Source organism: Lynx canadensis, chromosome B2 (genome assembly GCF_007474595.2).
Source record: "Lynx canadensis isolate LIC74 chromosome B2, mLynCan4.pri.v2, whole genome shotgun sequence".
In the NCBI taxonomy this organism is placed as follows: domain Eukaryota; kingdom Metazoa; phylum Chordata; class Mammalia; order Carnivora; family Felidae; genus Lynx; species Lynx canadensis.
The window spans coordinates 123,478,565-123,501,657 of NC_044307.1; the positions used below are offsets into that span (position 1 = coordinate 123,478,565).

The 23,093-nt window shown below is 39.5% G+C and overlaps 1 protein-coding gene across 3 annotated transcripts in view; it reads left to right on the forward strand.

Moving 5' to 3' along the window:
- PDE7B (phosphodiesterase 7B) overlaps positions 1–23,093 on the forward strand; it is a 321,880-nt gene that overhangs the window by 263,453 nt on the left and 35,334 nt on the right. For all 3 annotated transcript variants that reach the window (XM_030316410.1, XM_030316409.1, XM_030316411.1), the window contains 4 exons: positions 16,436–16,587; positions 18,783–18,846; positions 20,783–20,878; positions 22,962–23,062. In XM_030316410.1, coding sequence (XP_030172270.1) covers positions 16,436–16,587; positions 18,783–18,846; positions 20,783–20,878; positions 22,962–23,062 — 413 coding nt within the window. The remainder of the gene's footprint in view (positions 1–16,435; positions 16,588–18,782; positions 18,847–20,782; positions 20,879–22,961; positions 23,063–23,093) is intronic.

A 23,093-nucleotide genomic window follows, 5' to 3' on the forward strand; every position in this document is an offset into this window, starting at 1 on the left:
AAATAAAAATCTTGCACCTCAATCAACAATCACCTCATCCTTTCATTTCTTCATTCAATAAGCACCTTTTTAGCCAGTCCACACACTATTTAAGACGTGGCCATATCCTGACGGGGCTTACAATAGCGAGCACAGCACCTGCTGCCTTGTCAGAGAGCTAAGAACGCCTGTTACTACCATATCAACTGCAATGCATTAGGAGGACTCCCAAAAGGACCTGAAGGTCTCTGACTGGGAAGTGAGGAGGAAATATTTGAGGTGGGCTGTTGTAGTGTGCATGGCATTTCAACAGGTAAAGATAAAACTCAATGGAAAAGGAATGTGGGAATCAGTACAGAAGCAGAAAACCATAGGGGACCTGGTAGGAGGTGGGAAACAGCAAGAACAGAGACCTATTTATCTGCAAGGGGTCTGGCAGGAGACAAAAATGGAAAAAATAAGTTGGCATCACGTTTGGAGAGCCGTGAATACCAGAATAAATAATATGAACTTACCTAAGTAGACATTGGGGAGCCACTGAAGAATTTGGAGCAGAGGGCTGACACAGTCGGGATTGTGCTTGAGGAATAAATCTGTCAGTGGCAGGTGAGGTAGATTGGAGGGGACATCTGGGGGCGATCAGAAGGTTTGCCCAATATCCTGGGACAGGCGAGTGAAGAAGTAGCAGACCAAGTGAAAGCAGAGGAGCCAATGCACATTACAACACACATCTGGAATTTTCGTAGTGAAATGGAACAATTCAAATATCTATCTCCAGATAAAAGACCACATTTATTTTAAATATGTGCTGAGAATCAGGAAATTAATGCAGCAATTTTTAACCTCTGGAGACTTAGAATCAACTGCAGTTTGGTCACCTCAATTTGCTCACCACAAACCATTGCCCGCAAAACTCAGGATCTGCTAAACATTTCAAACTCTGAGAAGCCAAGGGTTCAATAAAACCGCATTGTGCCTGGAGTGTATTTCTTCTTTAGGATTGAGGAAATTTGATCTGCTCCTTACTAATTCATTCAAATTTCATTCAAACTGGGATTTTGAAAACCCTCTCTATTGCCCAAAGAATCTTGAGTTTATTTTAAAGGCTTTTTCCCCTCCTTTACAAAAAGGAAGTAATAGCTTTCCATTCATTCCTGAACCCAGGAAGTTAGAGATCCATAATCCTTAGGTTGGAATGGATTGTATGGTGGACAAAGCACCGGGCTGAAAACAGCACATTTTGCCAAAAACCAGTGTGTTGTGTGGCTGAGGACAAGCATATGACCTTCATGAATACTTTCTGAGCTTACTTTCTGGTGCCAATGCAGCAGGTGTGGGGACAGGGAACAGGAGAAGGGGGTCATTCTCTTCTATGACTCCTATCTGGTATGCTGGTACCCTCTTCACTGCCAAGAACATGAAAGAGAAATGGCAATTGAAAAAAATAAATATGTTAGGGGTGCCTGGGTGGCTCAGTCTGTTGAGCAACAGATTCTTGATTTGGGCCGAGGTCGTGATCCCAGATCATGAGATCAAGCCCCACTTTGGGATCTTTGCTGACAGCCTGCTGGAGATTCTTTCTCTCCCTCTCTCTCTGCCCCTCCCCCACTTGCACTCTTTCTCTCTCAAAATAAATAAATAAACATTTTTTAAAAAAAGAAAAGAAAAATAAACATGTTAAAAAGTAGAACTAGAGAGGGGCGCCTGGGTGGCTCAGTAGGTTGAGCGTCCAACTTCAGCTCAGGTCATGATCTCACAGACCATGGGTTCAAGCCCCACGTCAGGCTCTGTGCTGACAGCTCGGAGTCTGAAACCTGCTTCGGATTCTGTGTCTCCCTCTCTCTCTGCCCCTCCCCTGCTCATGCTCTGTCTCTGTCTGTCTCAAAAAATAAATTTAAAAAAGCATTTTAAAAAATTAAAAAAAAATAAAGTAGAGCTAGAGAAACAATTTACCCTGTCTTAAAGACTTTCCTCTTCCGCCTCCTCCTCCCACTCTGTGGCAGTGTTGACACAAAGCTCTTCTTCTAGTGACAGCCATCAAGGAGTCGTGAGTATTTGTTGTACACAGAAGAGCTAATGACATGGGGCTTTAATACATCTCTATTCAAGAGCTGATTTTAGAGAACTTAAAATAGCTGCTTTTAAGTCAAATTGATTTCCCAACTTCAAGTTACATTTTCAAGTGATGGTGTACTTTGTTTGAGTTTATTTTCTTTCTCTTTCTTTCCTTTTCTTCCCCCAGTGTTTTGTTATTGTTGTCGTTGATGTTATATGTATTTTTGTTTATTAGCTTTTTGGTATCACCACTGATTTTCCTCCTTTTCTATTAAAGGCTAAGGCTAGAAAGTGCCCTAGATGTTAAGGAATTTCATTTGTATTTTATCTCAATCCAACTGTTCAGGACTTCAAAGGTCATTTGTAATGACTGTGTCTTAAAAATATGTCCCTCCATGTGCACACAGTCTCCACATTTGATGCTACAGGTCAAATAATATCCTTGGTTGTCATCAGTCCTCCCCACCATTTTCTAAGTGCTGGGAATATATATACAGGAAGAAATAAACAAATATGGCCACTTATGACCACTGGTGATTTTTGAAAGACTGGGATGGAGATCGTAACATATTTTACAAGGCTTTTTGGCAGTTAGTTCTTTCATGACTAAACGCAGACTTTAATATCTAGAGATGCTAAACTCTGAAGGGTGGAATTTGAGTACTGATGTCATTACAGCCAAGTCTGAAGTATGAAATTTGCTGAAAGCACATGAAAATGAATCGAAGTATTTAATATGTTGAGAGGAGCACTAGTCTTATTCAGAGGCTGATGTCTTTAGCACCTCATCAAGACTACAAGCCCACATTGTACCTTTTAGAAATCATCGATATTATTTTTTATATACAGCATCTTTAAAATGTTTTCACCTTTTAAAGTAGTTTACTTAAAATTGTATCTGCAGGGCAAGTGCATCTTAGAAAAAGTTGTTTCGCTCTTAAACACTATGTTTTTCAAGAAAATTGCCATTCTGGACAACTCCTCTAGTTTCCAACTTTGCAGGGATCCTGAACCCTGAACTAGAAGAATTGGTAGTAAGAGATAAAGAGCTATGCTACAAATCTGCTTATTTGTGCTCCAAGGCACCTGAAATCGAGTGAATTAACTTTTTCTCATCTTTTTAAAACCTACATATTTAAAACTAGAATTTCAACCCGATTTCTCCAAGACTTACTATTCTTGGACTTGAAACTGGAGCACAGACACAGGAAAGTCACTTAATCTGCTCGTCATGTATTTAACACCTATAACTTGCAGGATATTGTGGAAATTCAAAGGAAACAAGCAGGAATGTGGCCTCCAAGACCAGTACAGCCTTATTAGAGCATCAGGTGTGTAAATAAAAGTGAATTTGCAATCATACAGGGCACAGTTGAGGGTTACAGTGGGAGCCGATCACAGAAACAGTGGTAGGGGAAGGACCTGGGCCCTGGAACTCCTTGAGGGTTTGCGAAAATGATTTCAAAACTAACCTATGAGTTCTAGCATCTTGCACTTTTTAAACTAGCTTATTATTTAAAAGAGGCATTTGATGATGATATTTCTGTAAACTGAGATAATTAGTTCAAATTAATCAACAAATTGTGCATAGAGTTTCCATTATGTGCAAGATTATGCACTAAATACAAGGGTTTACTGTTGTGTGCCAGTCTCCGCCTATCAATAGCTAATGTTGTGGCTGGACCAACGCTTGTGGTTCTTATGGTTGCAAGATACCCTTGAGTAGTAACCATCAAGAAACTTTGAAAAAATAAAGGTTTATTACTTACAGGACCTGGAAATTACACAGCACACGTGGGGTCACACAGCAAAGTCATGGGTAGAAAGAGAGAGTGTGTGAGCATGGGCTAGTGTTCTTTATTGGGGTCAGGGGTGGGGACCTAGGGTTTTGCAAACTCAACTCTTTATTGGTGAATTTAAAAGGTAAGAGTGGGGAATTTAAAGCACAGGAAGAGAAAAAATAAGTGGCCCACATGGTTAGTTATCGAAATCAACCAAGATCTCTAAAACAAGGGAGCCTCAGTGGAAGGGAGGTGACCTGGCTCTTTGTTTAGTCCTGTGGCTGACAATGTGTTTATTTAGAAGAGCCTTCTTTGAAGCGGATGCCCCTTTGAAGCGAATGGCCCTGGGAGCAACGTTTAAGTCAGGCACTGGCATTACCAAAACAAAATTTTAAAAGCTGTCAGGACTTAACACTACAATTGCAAAGTTTGATGAGATGATTTATGCTCTTGGGGGCTAATAAGTTATTTATACTAATAACTCTATAGTGCAAGACATGTTAAAAATCCTATAAAAGAAGAATAATAAAGCCTATGAATAACCACTAACCCAGCAAAGACTTTCATTATTATTATCATCATCATCATCATCATCATCATCGTATAATATAGGTATTATAATGAGTACAATAATTATCAGAGTAGGGCATTTATTAATAACACATTATTTAAAAGATTCAGGTGCATTAGTGCTCTGAAAGTATTAAGTTTATGGGAGTTGGGTCTCCATGTTTGCTTGAGGCGAATTCTGCTCACTTAAATATAAAGGCATTCTTTGTTCTTATAGCACCTGCTTTATTTCTGCATCAGTTACTAACTATTCAAATTCAGGAAACAGTTGATACAGACCTTGCTTCTGTATAAGCAAGACTTATGCGTTGACAGAAACAGTAAGTATGCTTATAGATTTTCTTATCCTAGATATTTATTCTAGGCTTAAGGTTTCTCCTTGTACCAAAATTTATCAGCCCCTATAAAGAGAATATGCCATGAAGAAGGTACTCAAAATGAAAATAATTTTTATTAACATTTTTTGTATTTAAGCCAACCCCAACTTGTGAAATTTAAAAACTACCATATCAGCAGTGCCAATATAAACTTCGTAACCCTAAATTAGTGTCTAAATTGTGCAGAGATGTGTCAATATGTACATATTTGTGAAATTTATAAATGAACAAGTGAGCAGAAAATGAATTTCACAGTCCAGGTCAATGCACACATAGATGAGGCAGTGAAACTATTCTGGAGCACCATTTTAACTGTTCCAAATGAAAATTCGGGGACCGATAGCCCATAAAACGACAAAATCCAAGCAAAAAGCACCATTACAATAACTGTGAATGCCTTTAAATAATGACTTTTTTAATTATATAAAGATATTAAATAAACAGCAAGTCGTTATTAGGCACATCGCTAAGACTCTCCAGATTTTCACGAGTTGAATTCAGCTGAACTATCTGTAAAATGAAGCTTAATCATTTAAACTTCTACCCAGATATGCATATCACTATACCCCTAATTACCAAAGTCAATACACTGGTTATTCACTGAGAGTTCTTTTGGAAATAAATGTATCCGATGTTATTCAATAATTGTATAATACATTTGAACACTTCAAAAAGCAGTGCCTGGGGCAAGCATACAGCATGGCAATCTATTCATGTGTTGTTTCTTCTACGGATTTTTTTCTCCCAACCGCACCTTCAGCTTATATCCTAATTTGTCATTATCTCACAGAGCACAAAGTGCTCCCTAAATTACAGTTAACAAATAAGTTATTAATACTGTTTTAAATAAATTTATCTTTCTTGCATTATTGAATGTTCTCCTTTTTAGAGAGCTAGCTTGAGGATTTTTTCATTTAGCTTCATGTATGTCTTCAAATAAACCCCATTGTTTTCATAAGTGGCTACCTGAAATCAATTCTGAAATATTTTCTTACCTGGTAAAGAATAACCCAGATAGAAGTGCTGAATGGCATGATCATGGCTTGACTGGTAATTTAGAAAAAAATGGCCACCAGTTAATACTGCAGCAGGGTAGATAGCTACCTGCCAATCTCAGGAAGTTCGAAACCGCAAATAAAGAATATACCTCATGGGAGGCGCAGGAAGATGGCGGCGTAGGAGGACGCTGGGCTCACCGCGCGTCCTGCTGATCACTTAGATTCCACCTACACCTGCCTAAATAACCCAGAAAACCGCCAGAGGATTAGCAGAACGGAGTCACCGGACCCAAGTGCAGACGAGAGGCCCACGGAAGAGGGTAGGAAGGGCGGCGAGGCTGTGCGCGCTCCACGGACTGGCGGGAGGGAGCCGGGGCGGAGGGGCGGCTCGCCAGCCAAGCAGAGCCCCCGAGTCCGGCTTGCAAAAGCGGAGGGGCCTGACGGACTGTGTTCCAACAGCAAGCGCGACTTAGCGTCTGGGAGGTCATAAGTTAACAGCTCTGCTCGGAAAGCGGGAAGGCTGGAGGACAAAGGGAGGGTGAGCTGCGGAGCCCCCGGACAACAGAGCTCAGTTTGGCGGGGAACAAAGGCGCTCGCCAGCGCCATCTCCCCCGCCCATCCCCCAGCCAAAATCCCAAAGGGAACCGGTTCCGGCCAGGGAAATTGCTGGCTCTGCGCAAACACCCAACTCTGTGCTTCTGCGGAGCCAAGCCTCCGGCAGCGGATCTGACTCCCTCCGGCTGCCACAGGGCCCCTCCTGAAGTGGATCACCTAAGGAGAAGCGAGCTAAGCCTGCCCCCCCTCCCGCCGTGCACCTTGCCTTCCCACCCCAGCTAATACGCCAGATCCCCAGCATCACAAGCCTGGCAGTGTGCAAGTAGCCCAGACGGGCCACGCCACCCCACAGTGAATCCCACCCCTAGGAGAGGGGAAGAGAAGGCACACACCAGTCTGACTGTGGCCCCAGCGGTGGGCTGGGGGCAGACATCAGGTCGGACTGCGGCCCCGCCCACCAACTCCAGTTATACACCACAGCACAGGGGAAGTGCCCAGCAGGTCCTCACCACACCAGGGACTATCCAAAATGACCAAGCGGAAGAATTCCCCTCAGAAGAATCTCCAGGAAATAACAACAGCTAATGAGCTGATCAAAAAGGATTTAAATAATATAACAGAAAGTGAATTTAGAATAATAGTCATAAAATTAATCGCTGGGCTGGAAAACAGCATACAGGACAGCAGAGAATCTCTTGCTACAGAGATCAAGGGACTAAGGAACAGTCACGAGGAGCTGAAAAACGCTTTAAAGGAAATGCAAAACAAAATGCAAACCACCACAGCTCGGATGGAAGAGGCAGAGGAGAGAATAGGTGAACTAGAAGATAAAGTTATGGAAAAAGAGGAAGCTGAGAAAAAGAGAGATAAAAAAATCCAGGAGTATGAGGGGAAAATTAGAGAACTAAGTGATACACTAAAAAGAAATAATATACGCATAATTGGTATCCCAGAGGAGGAAGAGAGAGGGAAAGGTGCTGAAGGGGTACTTGAAGAAATAATAGCTGAGAACTTCCCCGAACTGGGGAAGGAAAAAGGCATTGAAATCCAAGAGGCACAGAGAACTCCCTTCAGACGTAACTTGAATCGATCTTCTGCACGACATATCATAGTGAAACTGGCAAAATACAAGGATAAAGAGAAAATTCTGAAAGCAGCAAGGGGTAAACGTGCCCTCACATATAAAGGGAGACCTATAAGACTCGTGACTGATCTCTCTTTTGAAACTTGGCAGGCCAGAAAGAATTGGCACGAGATTTTCAGGGTGCTAGACAGCAAAAATATGCAGCCGAGAATCCTTTATCCAGCAAGTCTGTCATTTAGAATAGAAGGAGAGATAAAGGTCTTCCCAAACAAACAAAAACTGAAGGAATTTGTCACCACTAAACCAGCCCTACAAGAGATCCCAAGGGGGACCCTGTGAGACAAAGTACCAGAGACATCACTACAAGCATAAAACATACAGACATCACAATGACTCTAAACCCGTATCTTTCTATAATAACACTGAATGTAAATGGATTAAATGCGCCAACCAAAAGACATAGGGTATCAGAATGGATAAAAAAACAAGACCCATCTATTTGCTGTCTACAAGAGACTCATTTTAGACCTGAGGACACCTTTAGATTGAGAGTGAGGGGATGGAGAACTATTTATCATGCTACTGGAAGCCAAAAGAAAGCTGGAGTAGCCATACTTATATCAGACAAACTAGACTTTAAATTAAAGGCTGTAACAAGAGATGAAGAAGGACATTATATAATAGTTACAGGGTCTATCCATCAGGAAGAGCTAACAATTATAAATGTCTATGCGCCGAATACCGGAGCCCCCAAGTATATAAAACAATTACTCATAAACAGAAGCAACCTTATTGATAAGAATGTGGTAATTGCAGGGGACTTTAACACCCCACTTACAGAAATGGATAGATCATCTAGACACACGGTCAATAAAGAAACAAGGGCCCTGAATGAGACATTGGATCAGATGGACTTGACAGATATATTTAGAACTCTGCATCCCAAAGCAACAGAATATACTTTCTTCTCGAGTGCACATGGAACATTCTCCAAGATAGATCATATACTGGGTCACAAAACAGCCCTTCATAAGTTTACAAGAATTGAAATTATACCATGCATACTTTCAGACCACAATGCTATGAAGCTTGAAATCAACCACAGGAAAAAGTCTGGAAAACCTCCAAAAGCGTGGAGGTTAAAGAACACCCTACTAACGAATGAGTGGGTCAACCAGGCAATTAGAGAAGAAATCAAAAAATATATGGAAACAAACGAAAATGAAAATACAACAATCCAAACGCTTTGGGACGCAGCGAAGGCAGTCCTGAGAGGAAAATACATTGCAATCCAGGCCTATCTCAAGAAACAAGAAAAATCCCAAATACAAAATCTAACAGCACACCTAAAGGAAATAGAAGCAGAACAGCAAAGGCAGCCTAAACCCAGCAGAAGAAGAGAAATAATAAAGATCAGAGCAGAAATAAACAATATAGAATCTAAAAAAACTGTAGAGCAGATCAACGAAACCAAGAGTTGGTTTTTTGAAAAAATAAACAAAATTGACAAACCTCTAGCCAGGCTTCTCAAAAAGAAAAGGGAGATGACCCAAATAGATAAAATCATGAATGAAAATGGAATGATTACAACCAATCCCTCAGAGATACAAACAATTATCAGGGAATACTATGAAAAATTATATGCCAACAAATTGGACAACCTGGAAGAAATGGACACATTCCTGAACACCCACACTCTTCCAAAACTCAACCAGGAGGAAATAGAAAGCTTGAACAGACCCATAACCAGCGAAGAAATTGAATCGGTTATCAAAAATCTCCCAACAAATAAGAGTCCAGGACCAGATGGCTTCCCAGGGGAGTTCTACCAGACATTTAAAGCAGAGATAATACCTATCCTTCTCAAGCTATTCCAAGAAATAGAAAGGGAAGGAAAACTTCCAGACTCATTCTATGAAGCCAGTATTACTTTGATTCCTAAACCAGACAGAGACCCAGTAAAAAAAGAGAACTACAGGCCAATATCCCTGATGAATATGGATGCAAAAATTCTCAATAAGATACTAGCAAATCGAATTCAACAGCATATAAAAAGAATTATTCACCATGATCAAGTGGGATTCATTCCTGGGATGCAGGGCTGGTTCAACATTCGCAAATCAATCAACGTGATACATCACATTAACAAAAAAAAAGAGAAGAACCATATGATCCTGTCAATCGATGCAGAAAAGGCCTTTGACAAAATCCAGCACCCTTTCTTAATAAAAACCCTTGAGAAAGTCGGGATAGAAGGAACATACTTAAAGATCATAAAAGCCATTTATGAAAAGCCCACAGCTAACATCATCCTCAACGGGGAAAAACTGAGAGCTTTTTCCCTGAGATCAGGAACACGACAGGGATGCCCACTCTCACCGTTGTTGTTTAACATAGTGCTGGAAGTTCTAGCATCAGCAATCAGACAACAAAAGGAAATCAAAGGCATCAAAATTGGCAAAGATGAAGTCAAGCTTTCGCTTTTTGCAGATGACATGATATTATACATGGAAAATCCGATAGACTCCACCAAAAGTCTGCTAGAACTGATACAGGAATTCAGCAAAGTTGCAGGATACAAAATCAATGTCCAGAAATCAGTTGCATTCTTATACACTAACAATGAAGCAACAGAAAGACAAATAAAGAAAATGATCCCATTCACAATTGCACCAAGAAGCATAAAATACCTAGGAATAAATCTAACCAAAGATGTAAAGGATCTGTATGCTGAAAACTATAGAAAGCTTATGAAGGTAATTGAAGAAGACTTAAAGAAATGGAAAGACATTCCCTGCTCATGGATTGGAAAAATAAATATTGTCAAAATGTCAATACTACCCAAAGCTATCTACACATTCAATGCAATCCCAATCAAAATTGCACCAGCATTCTTCTCGAAATTAGAACAAGCAATCCTAAAATTCATATGGAACCACAAAAGGCCCCGAATAGCCAAAGGAATTTTGAAGAAGAAGACCAAAGCAGGAGGCATCACAATCCCAGACTTTAGCCTCTACTACAAAGCTGTCATCATCAAGACAGCATGGTATTGGCACAAAAACAGACACACAGACCAATGGAATAGAATAGAAACCCCAGAACTAGACCCACAAACGTATGGCCAACTCATCTTTGACAAAGCAGGAAAGAACATCCAATGGAAAAAAGACAGCCTCTTTAACAAATGGTGCTGGGAGAACTGGACAGCAACATGCAGAAGGTTGAAACTAGACCACTTTCTCACACCATTTACAAAAATAAACTCAAAATGGATAAAGGACCTAAATGTGAGACAGGAAACCATCAAAACCTTAGAGGAGAAAGCAGGAAAAGATCTCTCTGACCTCAGCCGTAGCAATCTCTTATTCGACACATCCCCAAAGGCAAGGGAATTAAAAGCAAAAGTGAATTACTGGGACCTTATGAAGATAAAAAGCTTCTGCACAGCAAAGGAAACAACCAACAAAACTAAAAGGCAACCAACGGAATGGGAAAAGATATTTGCAAATGACATATCAGACAAAGGGCTAGTATCTAAAATCTATAAAGAGCTCACCAAACTCCACACCCGAAAAACAAATAACCCAGTGAAGAAATGGGCAGAAAACATGAATAGACACTTCTCTAAAGAAGACATCCAGATGGCCAACAGGCACATGAAAAGATGTTCAGCGTCGCTCCTTATCAGGGAAATACAAATCAAAACCACACTCAGGTATCACCTCACGCCAGTCAGAGTGGCCAAAATGAACAAATCAGGAGACTATAGATGCTGGAGAGGATGTGGAGAAACGGGAACCCTCTTGCACTGTTGGTGGGAATGCAAATTGGTGCAGCCGCTCTGGAAAGCAGTGTGGAGGTTCCTCAGAAAATTAAAAATAGACCTACCCTATGACCCAGCAATAGCACTGCTAGGAATTTATCCAAGGGATACAGGAGTACTGATGCATAGGGGCACTTGTACCCCAATGTTCATAGCAGCACTCTCAACAATAGCCAAATTATGGAAAGAGCCTAAATGTCCATCAACTGATGAATGGATAAAGAAATTGTGGTATATATACACAATGGAGTACTATGTGGCAATGAGAAAAAATGAAATATGGCCCTTTGTAGCAACGTGGATGGAACTGGAGAGTGTAATGCTAAGTGAAATAAGCCATACAGAGAAAGACAGATACCATATGGTTTCACTCTTATGTGGATCCTGAGAAACTTAACAGGAACCCATGGGGGAGGGGAAGGAAAAAAAAAAAAAAGAGGTTAGAGTGGGAGAGAGCCAAAGCATAAGAGACTGTTAAAAACTGAGAACAAACTGAGGGTTGATGGGGGGTGGGAGGGAGGGGAGGGTGGGTGATGGGTATTGAGGAGGGCACCTTTTGGGATGAGCACTGGGTGTTGTATGGAAACCAATTTGTCAATAAATTTCATAAAAAAAAAAAAAAAAAAAAAAAGAATATACCTCATGATAACCAATTTGTTCCAAAACTTTGAAAATCCTCACTGTGAATAACATTGTATGCTACCTTTTTTTAACCTACAGGCTACCACAAAAAATTAACCATGAGACGGTTTTATTGTCTAGATTTATTTTAATATTGAGCATGTTTTACATTATCTGAGCGTGTGCACCAAAGATGTAAGACAGGGTAAGAACTCGGGCAGTGGGGTACTTACTTCATACTCCAAATTAGAAAGGGTGCCAAATAGCTCAGTAATCAAGGTGTATCCTATTTTAAAGCAGTATTTTTTAAATAATAGTTAAGGCCAAAAAATATCAAAAATTTAAATAAAGATCGAAAGAGACCTACGTTCTGGCATGCTGGTGGACTACTATCTGTTTGACTACAAGGTAAAAAAAAATAAGCAGGGAAGAAGGGAATCTTGCCATGTTCTTTGGGTTAAGGGCAAAATGGATCTAAGTTAATACTTGATAGCATCATTAGCTTAGCAGTATTTTTGTCAACATGGTAACTGCAGTGAATACAAACCATTATTTCCTATCATCTGTATTTACTATATGTAACTTAAGTGTCATCTTACCTATGAATCTGTTTAAAGTATCACACCATTTAGAAAGCTGAATGGACGTTTACAAAGGAATACAGTTGATACTTGAAAAACATGAGTTTGAACTGTGTGAGTTCCCTAACACAAAGATTTTTCTCAGTAAATACAGTACAGTACTGTAAATGTATTATTGTCTCTTCCTTATGATTTTCTTAATAACATTTTCTCTAGTTTATTATAACTATATAGTATATAACACATGTAATATACAAAATATGTGTTAATCAACTGTTTATGTTATCAGTAAGACTTCCAGTCAACTGCAGGCTATTAGCAGTTATGTTTTTGAGGTGTCCAAAGTTATATGCAGATTTTCAACTGCACAGTGAATGGGCCCTCTCCAGTTCCCACATTGTTCAAGAGTCAACTGTAATCCATAATTTGAATTTGCTATGTTTGTGGCATATTTCCATCATTCAGGCTTACCTTGTTTACTTCTGGTGCCATTATGTAAATGCTCTCAGCCACATAGGAGATTTTCTTTTAGTATCTTAGAAGGGGGGAATTTTCATAGAAGGCTAAAAACGGAATAGATCATTGTATGGCTTTTTCCTTTTAGATTTATACATAACAGGAATAACTCATTTCATTTACTTATTGACATACTTGCTTTCATTCTATATAATTCTACATAGAACCATCACATTTCTTTCCTCCGCCGTGTAGCAAAACTCCTTGGGCTGTCTACACTTGATAGCATTGCCTGAGATTTCTCTTCTCATTCTCTCTTCTTTATATATAAAATGCCTTCAAATTTACAGAAAATTTTCGAGGATAAGATAACATTCATATACCCTTTACCAATTATTATTTTGGCCTATTTGTCTTTGCTGTATATTTTTTCATAACCCTTTGAGAATTTGTTGTGCACATCATGCCCCTTTATCCCTAAATATTTCAGCATGTCTTTTCATAGAAAAAGGCATTCTTTTGCATAACCACAGCTCAGTGATCAAATTCAAGAAATTTGTAGATAGACTATGACTATATCATATCCAAACTTCACAAATTATTCTAATAAAGTCATTTTTGGAAAACTTGCTCTGATCCAGGATCCCATTCAGTCATGCAAATGCACTTAGAGCACGATATCTGGTATCCGTTATCCTAAAACAATACCAGAGGCTATCTTTGACTTTCACAACATCAGCATTTGTTAAGAGCACAGGCTGATTATTTTTTAGAGTGTCTTTCAACTTAGGTTTTTCTGATGTTTCCTCTTTCGGGGGGGTTGGCTGTGCATTTGAAGCAGGAACAGAGCATTGGCAATGTTGCGTCCTCAGTGCATCACACCAGGAGGCATGTAATGTCACCTTCTCCCATTATTGGTGGTGTGAACTTTGACTACTTAGGGAAGATAGCGCCTCCTCCACTAAAAAGCTACGCATATTTTCCTTTCCAATTAGTAAACCCGTAAGGAGATACTTTGATACTATAAATTATCCTGCTGCTCTTTAAACTTTCACCGAATAATTTTAGTGTCCACTGATGATTTGGGCATGAAGCAATTATCACCATAAAAGTTGCAAAATGGCAATTTTCTGACTCTATTGGCTCACACTCTCTGCAAGGAGGAGCTTTCCCTTCTCATTTATTTACTTACTTAGTTGCTTACCCATCAGTATGAACTCGTGGGTTCTTCTTTCAGTCAGTGGTTTATAACCAGCTCTTCCACTATTTATGTTGATGCTCAAAGTTTCCCCTATTTGTTCACAGGGACCCCCTTCAGGTCATCTCCTCTGTCATGTTTAAATGATCTCATCATTTATCAACCTCTCCCTTATCTTCTGGCATTATAAGAAGTTACAGTCCTTCCTGTACTTTGCTGCCCCGGTCCTAGACTCGACCATTTCCTCAAGGTGGTCTGGCTCCTTTTAGTGAGAAATTGTCTTTTAAAACCAAAATCTGGAAGCTAGACGTGTGACTAGGGTGTTGTTGTTTCTAGGTTGGATAAAATGTGCTCTATTAAGTGCATAGTTCAGCTCATTTTGACAAATTTATACACCCGTGGTCAATTTGCAGTCTGCATTGTACTTGATCTATTAGCAGCATTTGATACTGAGGACATCTTCCTCCTTGCAATATTGTCTTCACTAGGCTTCTGAGAAATGATCGTTTGGGTTTTTTTTTTTCCCCCATACCCACTGGATAGTCCTTCTTAGTCCTTTTGATTTTTCTCTGTTCTTCTCTATATCCTTTCAAAGTTGAAATACTGCAGAACTCAGACTCTAATGCTTTTCTCATCTGTATGCATGCTCACTCCCTAGTTAATCTCATCTGACAACTCTGGATTTGTATCTCTAACCCAGTCTTCTCCCCCAAGCTCTGGGTTTTATAGCTACTTATTTCTACCTGACATCTCCGCCTGAATTTCCAGTAGACATCCAAATTCAGCACATGCAAAACTGAAATCCCCTGTACAACTGCTCTACCTGCAGCTCTCCCGTCTCAGGGGATGGCAGCTCCATTCTCCCAGTTATTCAGGGCAAAAATTGGAGGTACCCAAAATATACTCTGGATCCCTCTCTCTACTTCTGGTTCCTTCACTGGTCTCCCCCCTGCCCATAATCTCTTGCCATCATCTCTTGCCTGGATCATTCCAATGGCCTCATAACAGCAGAGCCTTCTTCAGATCCTTTGTCTCCCTCTCTCTACCCCTCCCCAGCTTGCACTCTCCCCAAAATAAATATTTTTTAAAAAATAGAAAGAATTTCAGCTAAACAGCATTTCCAGAGAACAGCAGGTTTTGCCTGGCCTGAATTAAGCCTTTGCATGCATAACGAAACCTAAGGAACAAACTGATTTTGGTAGGTGTCTACCATTGGGGAAGGCCACATTGCCCACTGTTTCTCTATCCATTGTGATTCTGAGTTTCCTAAAGGAGAAGGAGAGACGGGAGGAAGCATCAAAGAATCCAAAATTTCTTTATATATGAACTGTACGTTTTTCTACTAGAGTGTTCAATTTTTATTTTTTTTTAATTTTTTTAACGTTTATTTATTTTTGAGACAGAGAGAGACACAGCATGAACGGGGGGAGGGTCAGAGAGAGGGAGCCACAGAATCTGAAACAGGCTCCAGGCTCTGAGCTGTCAGCACAGAGCCCGACGCGGGGCTCGAACTCACGGACCGCGAGATCATGACCTGAGCCGAAGTCAGCTGCTTAACCAACTGAGCCACCCAGGCGCCCCTAGAGTTTTCAATTGACTCCAGATTCAAATTGGGCAGAAGATGTCTCTTATGTGACCCTGGAGTGACTCATAGAATTTCAGCTGAGATAAGACATACCTTGACAGGCATTCAGATAATGTGCTTGGAGTATTTCTACAGTCACCACAATGTCAATAGTCAAGTTTTGAAAGGCCCATGTCACATGAGTATTAAAATATCTCTCCTGACAGGATCAGGCTTTCATGGCCACCAGTAAGAGAGAATATACTCCATTACAAAGTAGACACCCTCTCTGCTTCTCGTCAGGGAAATCTAGGTCCCTTTTGAACGGAGAGTATTGATTCCTTTGCCACTGATGTTCTGGGACATTAGGAAACATTTTCCTCATGTATAAGCTAGTGTATTCAATTCAGAGAGTGTAGGATGAGAACCTGGTCTAAATTTTTGAGACTTGGCTTTAATATCACAGAAAAAGCATAACTACTCCTTTCAAATGCATGCAACAGTATGTGGATTTCACTTACAAAGCATACCAGTGTCATTAATAAGAAAATGATGTTTTTAATTTATATATTTCATGTCTTCCAAAATTACATTCAGAAATGTCTTGACATTTTAATGAATATAATATATAAGAAAGGTCATTTTCGTTCTAGAAGAACTTCAGATGTAGAATTAATAGACCGTATTAATCTTTTCAATTTATCTCCTTTATAATACATTGTATTTTTACATAGTGAAGAAAATAGGGTTTATTAAATATATAACTTCTGTATTTGATTACTTTCCACAGACACAACACACTCAGGGGAAATTGGCACCAAGAAAAAGGTGAAAAGACTGTTAAGCTTTCAAAGATACTTCCATGCATCAAGGCTGCTTCGTGGAATTATACCACAAGCCCCTCTCCACCTGCTGGATGAAGACTACCTTGGACAAGCAAGGGTGAGTCAGTTAACTCTCTGTTCCCTCCCATCAGGCTAGTGGCCAAGAGCATGTGCCTCAGTTGATAGCACTGGGGTTAGAGTCCAACTTCTGCCACTGAGACGCTCTGTGATTCTGGCTAGTTAACACGTCTGTACTTTTCTTCAAATATGAAATGAAGCTAATAGAAACACCCACCCATAGGGCTGATGCAGAGATTAAATGAGGTAAAGCATGTTTACATGTTTTATATATTCATGCCTAGCACATGCTAGCTATTTTCATTTTTACAAATGGGCAAAACATTGTGCATAACAGTAAGTAAAATTTTGAACTGACGGATTACCACTAAGAGAATAACTAAATCTTTAAGCCCATTGAATTATCTCGTTGTAATAGCTACACTGAAATTAACCCAATAATTACCAACTCCTTTTTTTTTTTAATGCTTATTTATTTGTTTTGAGAGAGAGAGGGAGAGAGAGTGAGGGAGGGGCACAGAGAGAGAGACCAACTAGGCTTCACTCTGTCAGCATGGAGCCTGATGCAGGGCTTGATCTCCCAAACCATGAGACCGTGACCTGAGTGGAAAAGTGGAAATCAAGAGTCTGGTGCTTAACCAACTGAGCCACCCAGGCGCCCCCAATAATTACCAACTCTTAATTCCATTTACATCTATCAATACAGTGCATTGTCCTTTGTATAATTTTTATTTCATTTAAATAATTTTCACTAATTTTACAATTATTTTTACCATTCATTGATCAAGGGTTGAAACTAACATGTAACTATCCAAAAAAAAAAAAGGTTAACAAGTTATCTCTAGCCTAAATTGTCAAAGGAGTTTAAATTTCAAGATAAACTGACATAGTTTAAACAAAGTCAGAAGTAGTGTCTTAGAGTTTATATGCTATGTAATATTATGCTATCTATATACTATTAAGAAATATATACTATTAATATATAGCATTAATGACTAAGCAGCAAGTAATATCAGAAGAACTAATTCCCAACATTAGCTCTAAAAAAGGTGGGGGTGGAAATCACTCCTTCTAACAACTTAAGTCTTGAAATTGAGTGAATGTCTGGTTGGTTGGTTGGTTGGTTGGAGAAAAAAGAACAAGCCTGAGATCCCAGCACTGGGGCATCAATGACAGAGCACTCTCGTGCCCACCTCCCCCGCCGAGCAACCACCCTTCAAGAGAGGTGACACAGACATGTAGAAAGAACTGTGGGTCACAAGTCAAGAAGATATCAGGGATCAAGTCCTGGTCCTGCCTTTAGTATTTGACTTGGGTAAAATGCTCAGCCACTCTAAATCTCACAGATAGCCTATTATTCTTTCATTTTTCTGATAATGTTGTGAAGGTCCATGACAAGACCTTTGGACTTTATTGGAAGATGCAGGGAAGACCTGTAGTGGCAGGAGAGTGAGCTTGTCCTTACTGGAAGTGGTGACTTTGAGAGGAGATAGGAAGGTCAGTTGCAGAAGCCATAGTGAGGATAGAATCAGCAACCACAGCTTTGCATCTGAGAGTTAAAAACCATCTAAGCATGGGGTATTTAAAAAAGAAAAATAGGATGATAAGTCTACATTGGACAGTAGGTCTTTAAATTATCCAGTATTTGCATTTGCCCACTCCAGTTTCCTATCTGTTAGAGTGTATTAGAGTGGTTCATTTTGCATTTAGTCCACGTTGAGCAGAATAATGTGCTCAGCAATCATTTTTACTTCATTTTTTTTTAATTTGATGTAAACATTCTCAAGTATATAGTAGTTTGTGATGTAGAGACTTTACTGAACTACAGTTTTAACAGATGGCAAATTTCATGTGTGCTTGTTATGTACAAATACTATTCTAAGCACTCTACATACACTACCTTATTTAATACACACAAAAATCCTCTGAGGTAGGCAATATTATCAGCCATATTTTTCATATAGGAATCTGAGGTACAGAGAAGTTAAGGAAATAGCCCAAGTTCCCACAGCCAGTAAGAGATACAACTAACACTGAACCAGCCAGTTTGATTCCAGAGCCTGTCCCTTTTACACTGTTGTTATTAGTACAAAGAGTAAGGTTTGTTTTCCCACAGATCAGACAGCAGTGTGCTACTATCTTCAACTTCTCAATTGTGTAGTTCATTGTCTGAAAGTAAATGTTTAAGTCTCCATTATGATTCATTGGAGTGCTGTTTTTTGTTTGCCTTTTCAGCATATGCTCTCCAAAGTGGGAATGTGGGATTTTGACATTTTCTTATTTGATCGCTTGACAAATGGTAAGTCACCCAAAAGAATTCTATTTTCAGACACTGTTATTCTTTTTCCTTCTTTTTCCATTTTCATACGTCTGCAGCCACTCGAGAAGGGCCAGGGCAAGGGAAAATTGATTCAGATGAAAAGTAAGGACTGAATTAGGCCTTAGAATCTTAAGACCATTTCCTTCTGGCCTTGATGATCCCAAAGGAATTTGGAAACCACAGATTAGATTCTTTCCTCGCAGAATACTTGGGCCACATCCAGACGGAGGAAGTTCATTGTTAGTGGGTGAAAACCAGAAACATTAAAGCTCATCTGATCAGTCCTGACTCTTACAGGGCAGACATTTGTACATTTTCATTAAGTGAGCTGAATCTCCCCCAGTGCAAGTATTGTTCAGAGAGCCTGGGCATCATTGGAAGAAAACATTAGCTGATGACAGTGTGTAAAAGTGTAGGTTGCAGCTGAAGGGGAAAATAGACATTCCCATTGATTTCACTTTTAAAATCATGGTGCCTATAAAGATTTTGCTTAAGAAAATAAAATCCGATTATACATTCATCTGCCCATTAAACAAATGCTGATAGGCCTAGAAAGCCAATGAAAGGAATCCTATCTGATGCTGACCTTCACATGCTCCACCATCGACCAGGCTTGTACTTTAAGTCATTACAGATGGTTTTCTCACCATTCCGTTACTTGACAAATAACATACAGTTGAGAGATACAGCCTAAGCCCATGAAGCCGAGCTTCACACTGTGGAAAACTAACTAGCCATATAAGGATGGACCCCACAATCTTATATTTCACTTTGCTCAAATCAACTGAGAAGTGGGTGCCAGTAGATGAAATCAACTGTGAATGAAAGGATTTGTTCAATGATATTTGTTCAAAAGAGAGTATAATCATGACTCTCATAGAATAAGAAATGATTCTATGTCAAAGAATTTAACTCAGAGAATTTAACCTGTCAAAGATTTAACTCAGTTAGAGATCCAGTAAGATGCTACAGCTAGTTAAAGGAAAATTCAGAGAACAACACATATATAAACAGTAAGAAATGCTCAAATGAATTCATAAGTAGCTGTAAAACTGGGAAGAGAAAATCTACTGCATTTTCACCCGAGTGATTTCGTTTGCATGTATATGGACAAGAACCACTCGCAGTGCTGTTAGTTACCTACAGCTTTGAGAGTTATGAAATAGCTCAAAGACAATGGAAGCTGCAGAAGCACAGGATCAGGCACCCTGGAAGAGTGTGTCTAGGCAACACTTAGTTTTCCACTGAAGACATCCAGTCATCATCTTGGTCCATTTCAAAGTCTTTCACAAATTCTATCATGCTTTTAAAATTCAAACCCATTATTCTTTAATAAATTAACACATTTTTATTCAGGAAAGAAACAATATTTCCTGAATGCTTACAAGTCACTATTGCTTCAGTTTTGCCTCTCTGATAGTTGTAAACTATCTATCTCATGGTCAAATCTCCATCTTGGGTGATTTTGAATGGGGAGAACAAGCAATGCCATTAAGCAATGCGATGACTTGGATACCCCTGTAACTCTAAGAATTAATTGGAAGCAACTTAAGACACATTGCAAGTGACTATTAAACTGTGTCTTTAAAAAATACACACACACATACACACACGCACACACACACCCGTGTGTGTGTCCCTGATACAATAGTCAGACTCCTTCTAACTCTTAATGCTTTCATTGCCTTTGGTATAGAGTGAAGGTCTGAGCTAGCTCTTTTCACTTGTTCGGTACGAGGCAACCTAGGATCAAACCACAGTCATAGTATCCTTTATACTTGAAAGAGTTCAAAACTAACAGGGAAAAGGAGACCTATCAGAGACCTTCCATTACAGAAACTTTGGATTCTTTTGTCAGTCTTGATAGTTCAGTGGTGATAAAAATGTGTTGAAATAGGTGACTGTTTTCCTGTAGGAAACAGCCTGGTAACACTGCTCTGCCACCTCTTCAACACCCATGGACTCATTCACCATTTCAAGTTAGATATGGTGACGTTGCACAGGTTTTTAGGTAAGTCTTTATTTCCATATTCTACCTCCTTTCCCCTGAATTATGGCAGTCCACAATATTCTTCAACGTAAAGTGGCAAGAACAATAGCAGGGTAGATGAAGACCTCAAGTTAATCTTAAATTATCCCATCTTAATTTTAAAATATGGTTTACCCACTTAAATCCTTGAAAACAATATTTACTTGATTAGTCATGTTTATAAGAGATAAAAGCTACATAAAGAAAACAATCAAGAGCATGTAACTGTTAAAGAAATTACTGATCTGCTTACATATCAGCAAAACCCCAGTTAATGTGTGCCTCAAATAATTCCAATCTGGACATGAGTTGCTGAAAGTCTTCAATAGACTTTTTTTTTTTTTTTTAGGTAATAAGAACTACCATTTATGTAGTGCCCCCTACATGCAAGATGCTCTCAGTATATTATCTCTAACCATTTCAACAACTCAGCAAATTGGGTGTTGTCACCACCATTTGGCTCACAGTTAAGGAAAAGTAGAAAGACATTTCATAACTTACTCAAGGTCAACACTTGTAATTGGCAGAGCCTCAGTCCAAGCCCAGGTCTGTCTGACTTGAAAGCCTGCCATGTTTCCACTCAACTCCGCCCCATCACTCTCTATCAAAAACAGCCCCAGTTCTTACTGGACTTTGTGCACATGATTATTTATCTGCCAAATTATCCAGGGCACATTTTTAATCACCATATAACTTCCTGCTGCCACTTAGCTTGTTTCTGGCTCCTTTGATGTGCCCTATGGCTATGCTTTGGATTTGGAAGCTGACTTAATGCCTCCAGAGTAAAGTAACAGTGACATGAGAGCAACAGAAGTAATGACAACCAACCCTATCTGGTGCTTAAATATGCTGGGAACCCTTCTAATGACTCGCATATATTAATACATTTAATCCTTAGAGCAGTCCTTTGAAATTGGAACTATGGTTATCCCCATTTTATAGAGAAGGAGACTGGGGAAACTTATGGTTAAGCAATTTGCTCAACATAAATACTAAGTGATAGAGCCAGAGTTTAAATGTAATTGTTTTTAAAACCTGTAAAATAAGTAATACGTGGCACAAAAGAAATATTTGAAAACAGCTCTAACGTGGCTCAGTTCCAGAAACACAAATGACCTCAGGCTAATTGAGTTTAGATTTCTTGGGCAAGGTAATGGCCACAAACTGGCCAAATAATGTTTATTTGTCTAAAGAAGGAGAACACAAGATACTTTGGACATGTGTATGCACACAGAGTAACATAAAGACTGTAAAAATTTGATGATAGAAATAACACCAGAATTCAGAGCAAAATTCGTAGCATGGGCTGAGAAAATACGGCCACACTTGCAAATCTGGATATTCTGTACACACTGAATATATTGCATCCTAAGCATGCCCTGACTGTTAACTAAAGCAGACTAATTGCTTCTGTAATTAGCAAAACAAAATGGCCTTGCTTATGTCTCTACTCGGTTCCAAGAGCACTCTGGTCCTTACATTGGAAGGGTATGAGAGAGGCTAACTTAAATCTGAATAAGATAGAAATAAAACCAAGTTCTCCATTAGGTCAACCCAGTACTTTGAATTTCTGTCTGAAGTAACCTCAGATTTGTTTTCGTCAGTGTTTACTGTTCAAGTGATAAGCCAATCTTTGGACATCAGGGGTCTGATGCTCTTTAAAAGGAAACCTCTTTTATGACATATTATTCATAAATGGCAGCAAACTTAAATAATTAAACTATAGTGTGAAATAAAGTTGTCCTTTTCCTACATATTTATTTTTCCAATGAATGAAAGCCTTGATGAATGCCAGAAAGGGGTGATTTATGAAGGTGGTGAGGAATCCCAAGGGCCTCACAAATCCTTTTAGCCTTTCTCCCGTCTGCCCTCCCCCTCCTCCTCACTAAAAACAGCCCAGTAGAGCTGCCAAGCTTGCAAACCACATTTATTTTTAAAGGATCCCCAGGCTGCACATTTTGGAGACACTGATATTTTTTAAGTAAAAGGGACCCTCAACAGTTCAGAGCTAGTCTGCCCTTCCTGTTTTGGTTCTAGCTGATTGAGTTATCTGTTTGCCTCCTAGTCATGGTTCAAGAAGATTACCACAGCCAAAACCCATATCACAATGCTGTTCATGCAGCCGATGTCACCCAGGCCATGAACTGCTACCTGAAGGAACCCAAGGTAAAGCAAGACTCAGCCACTGCCTCAGCAT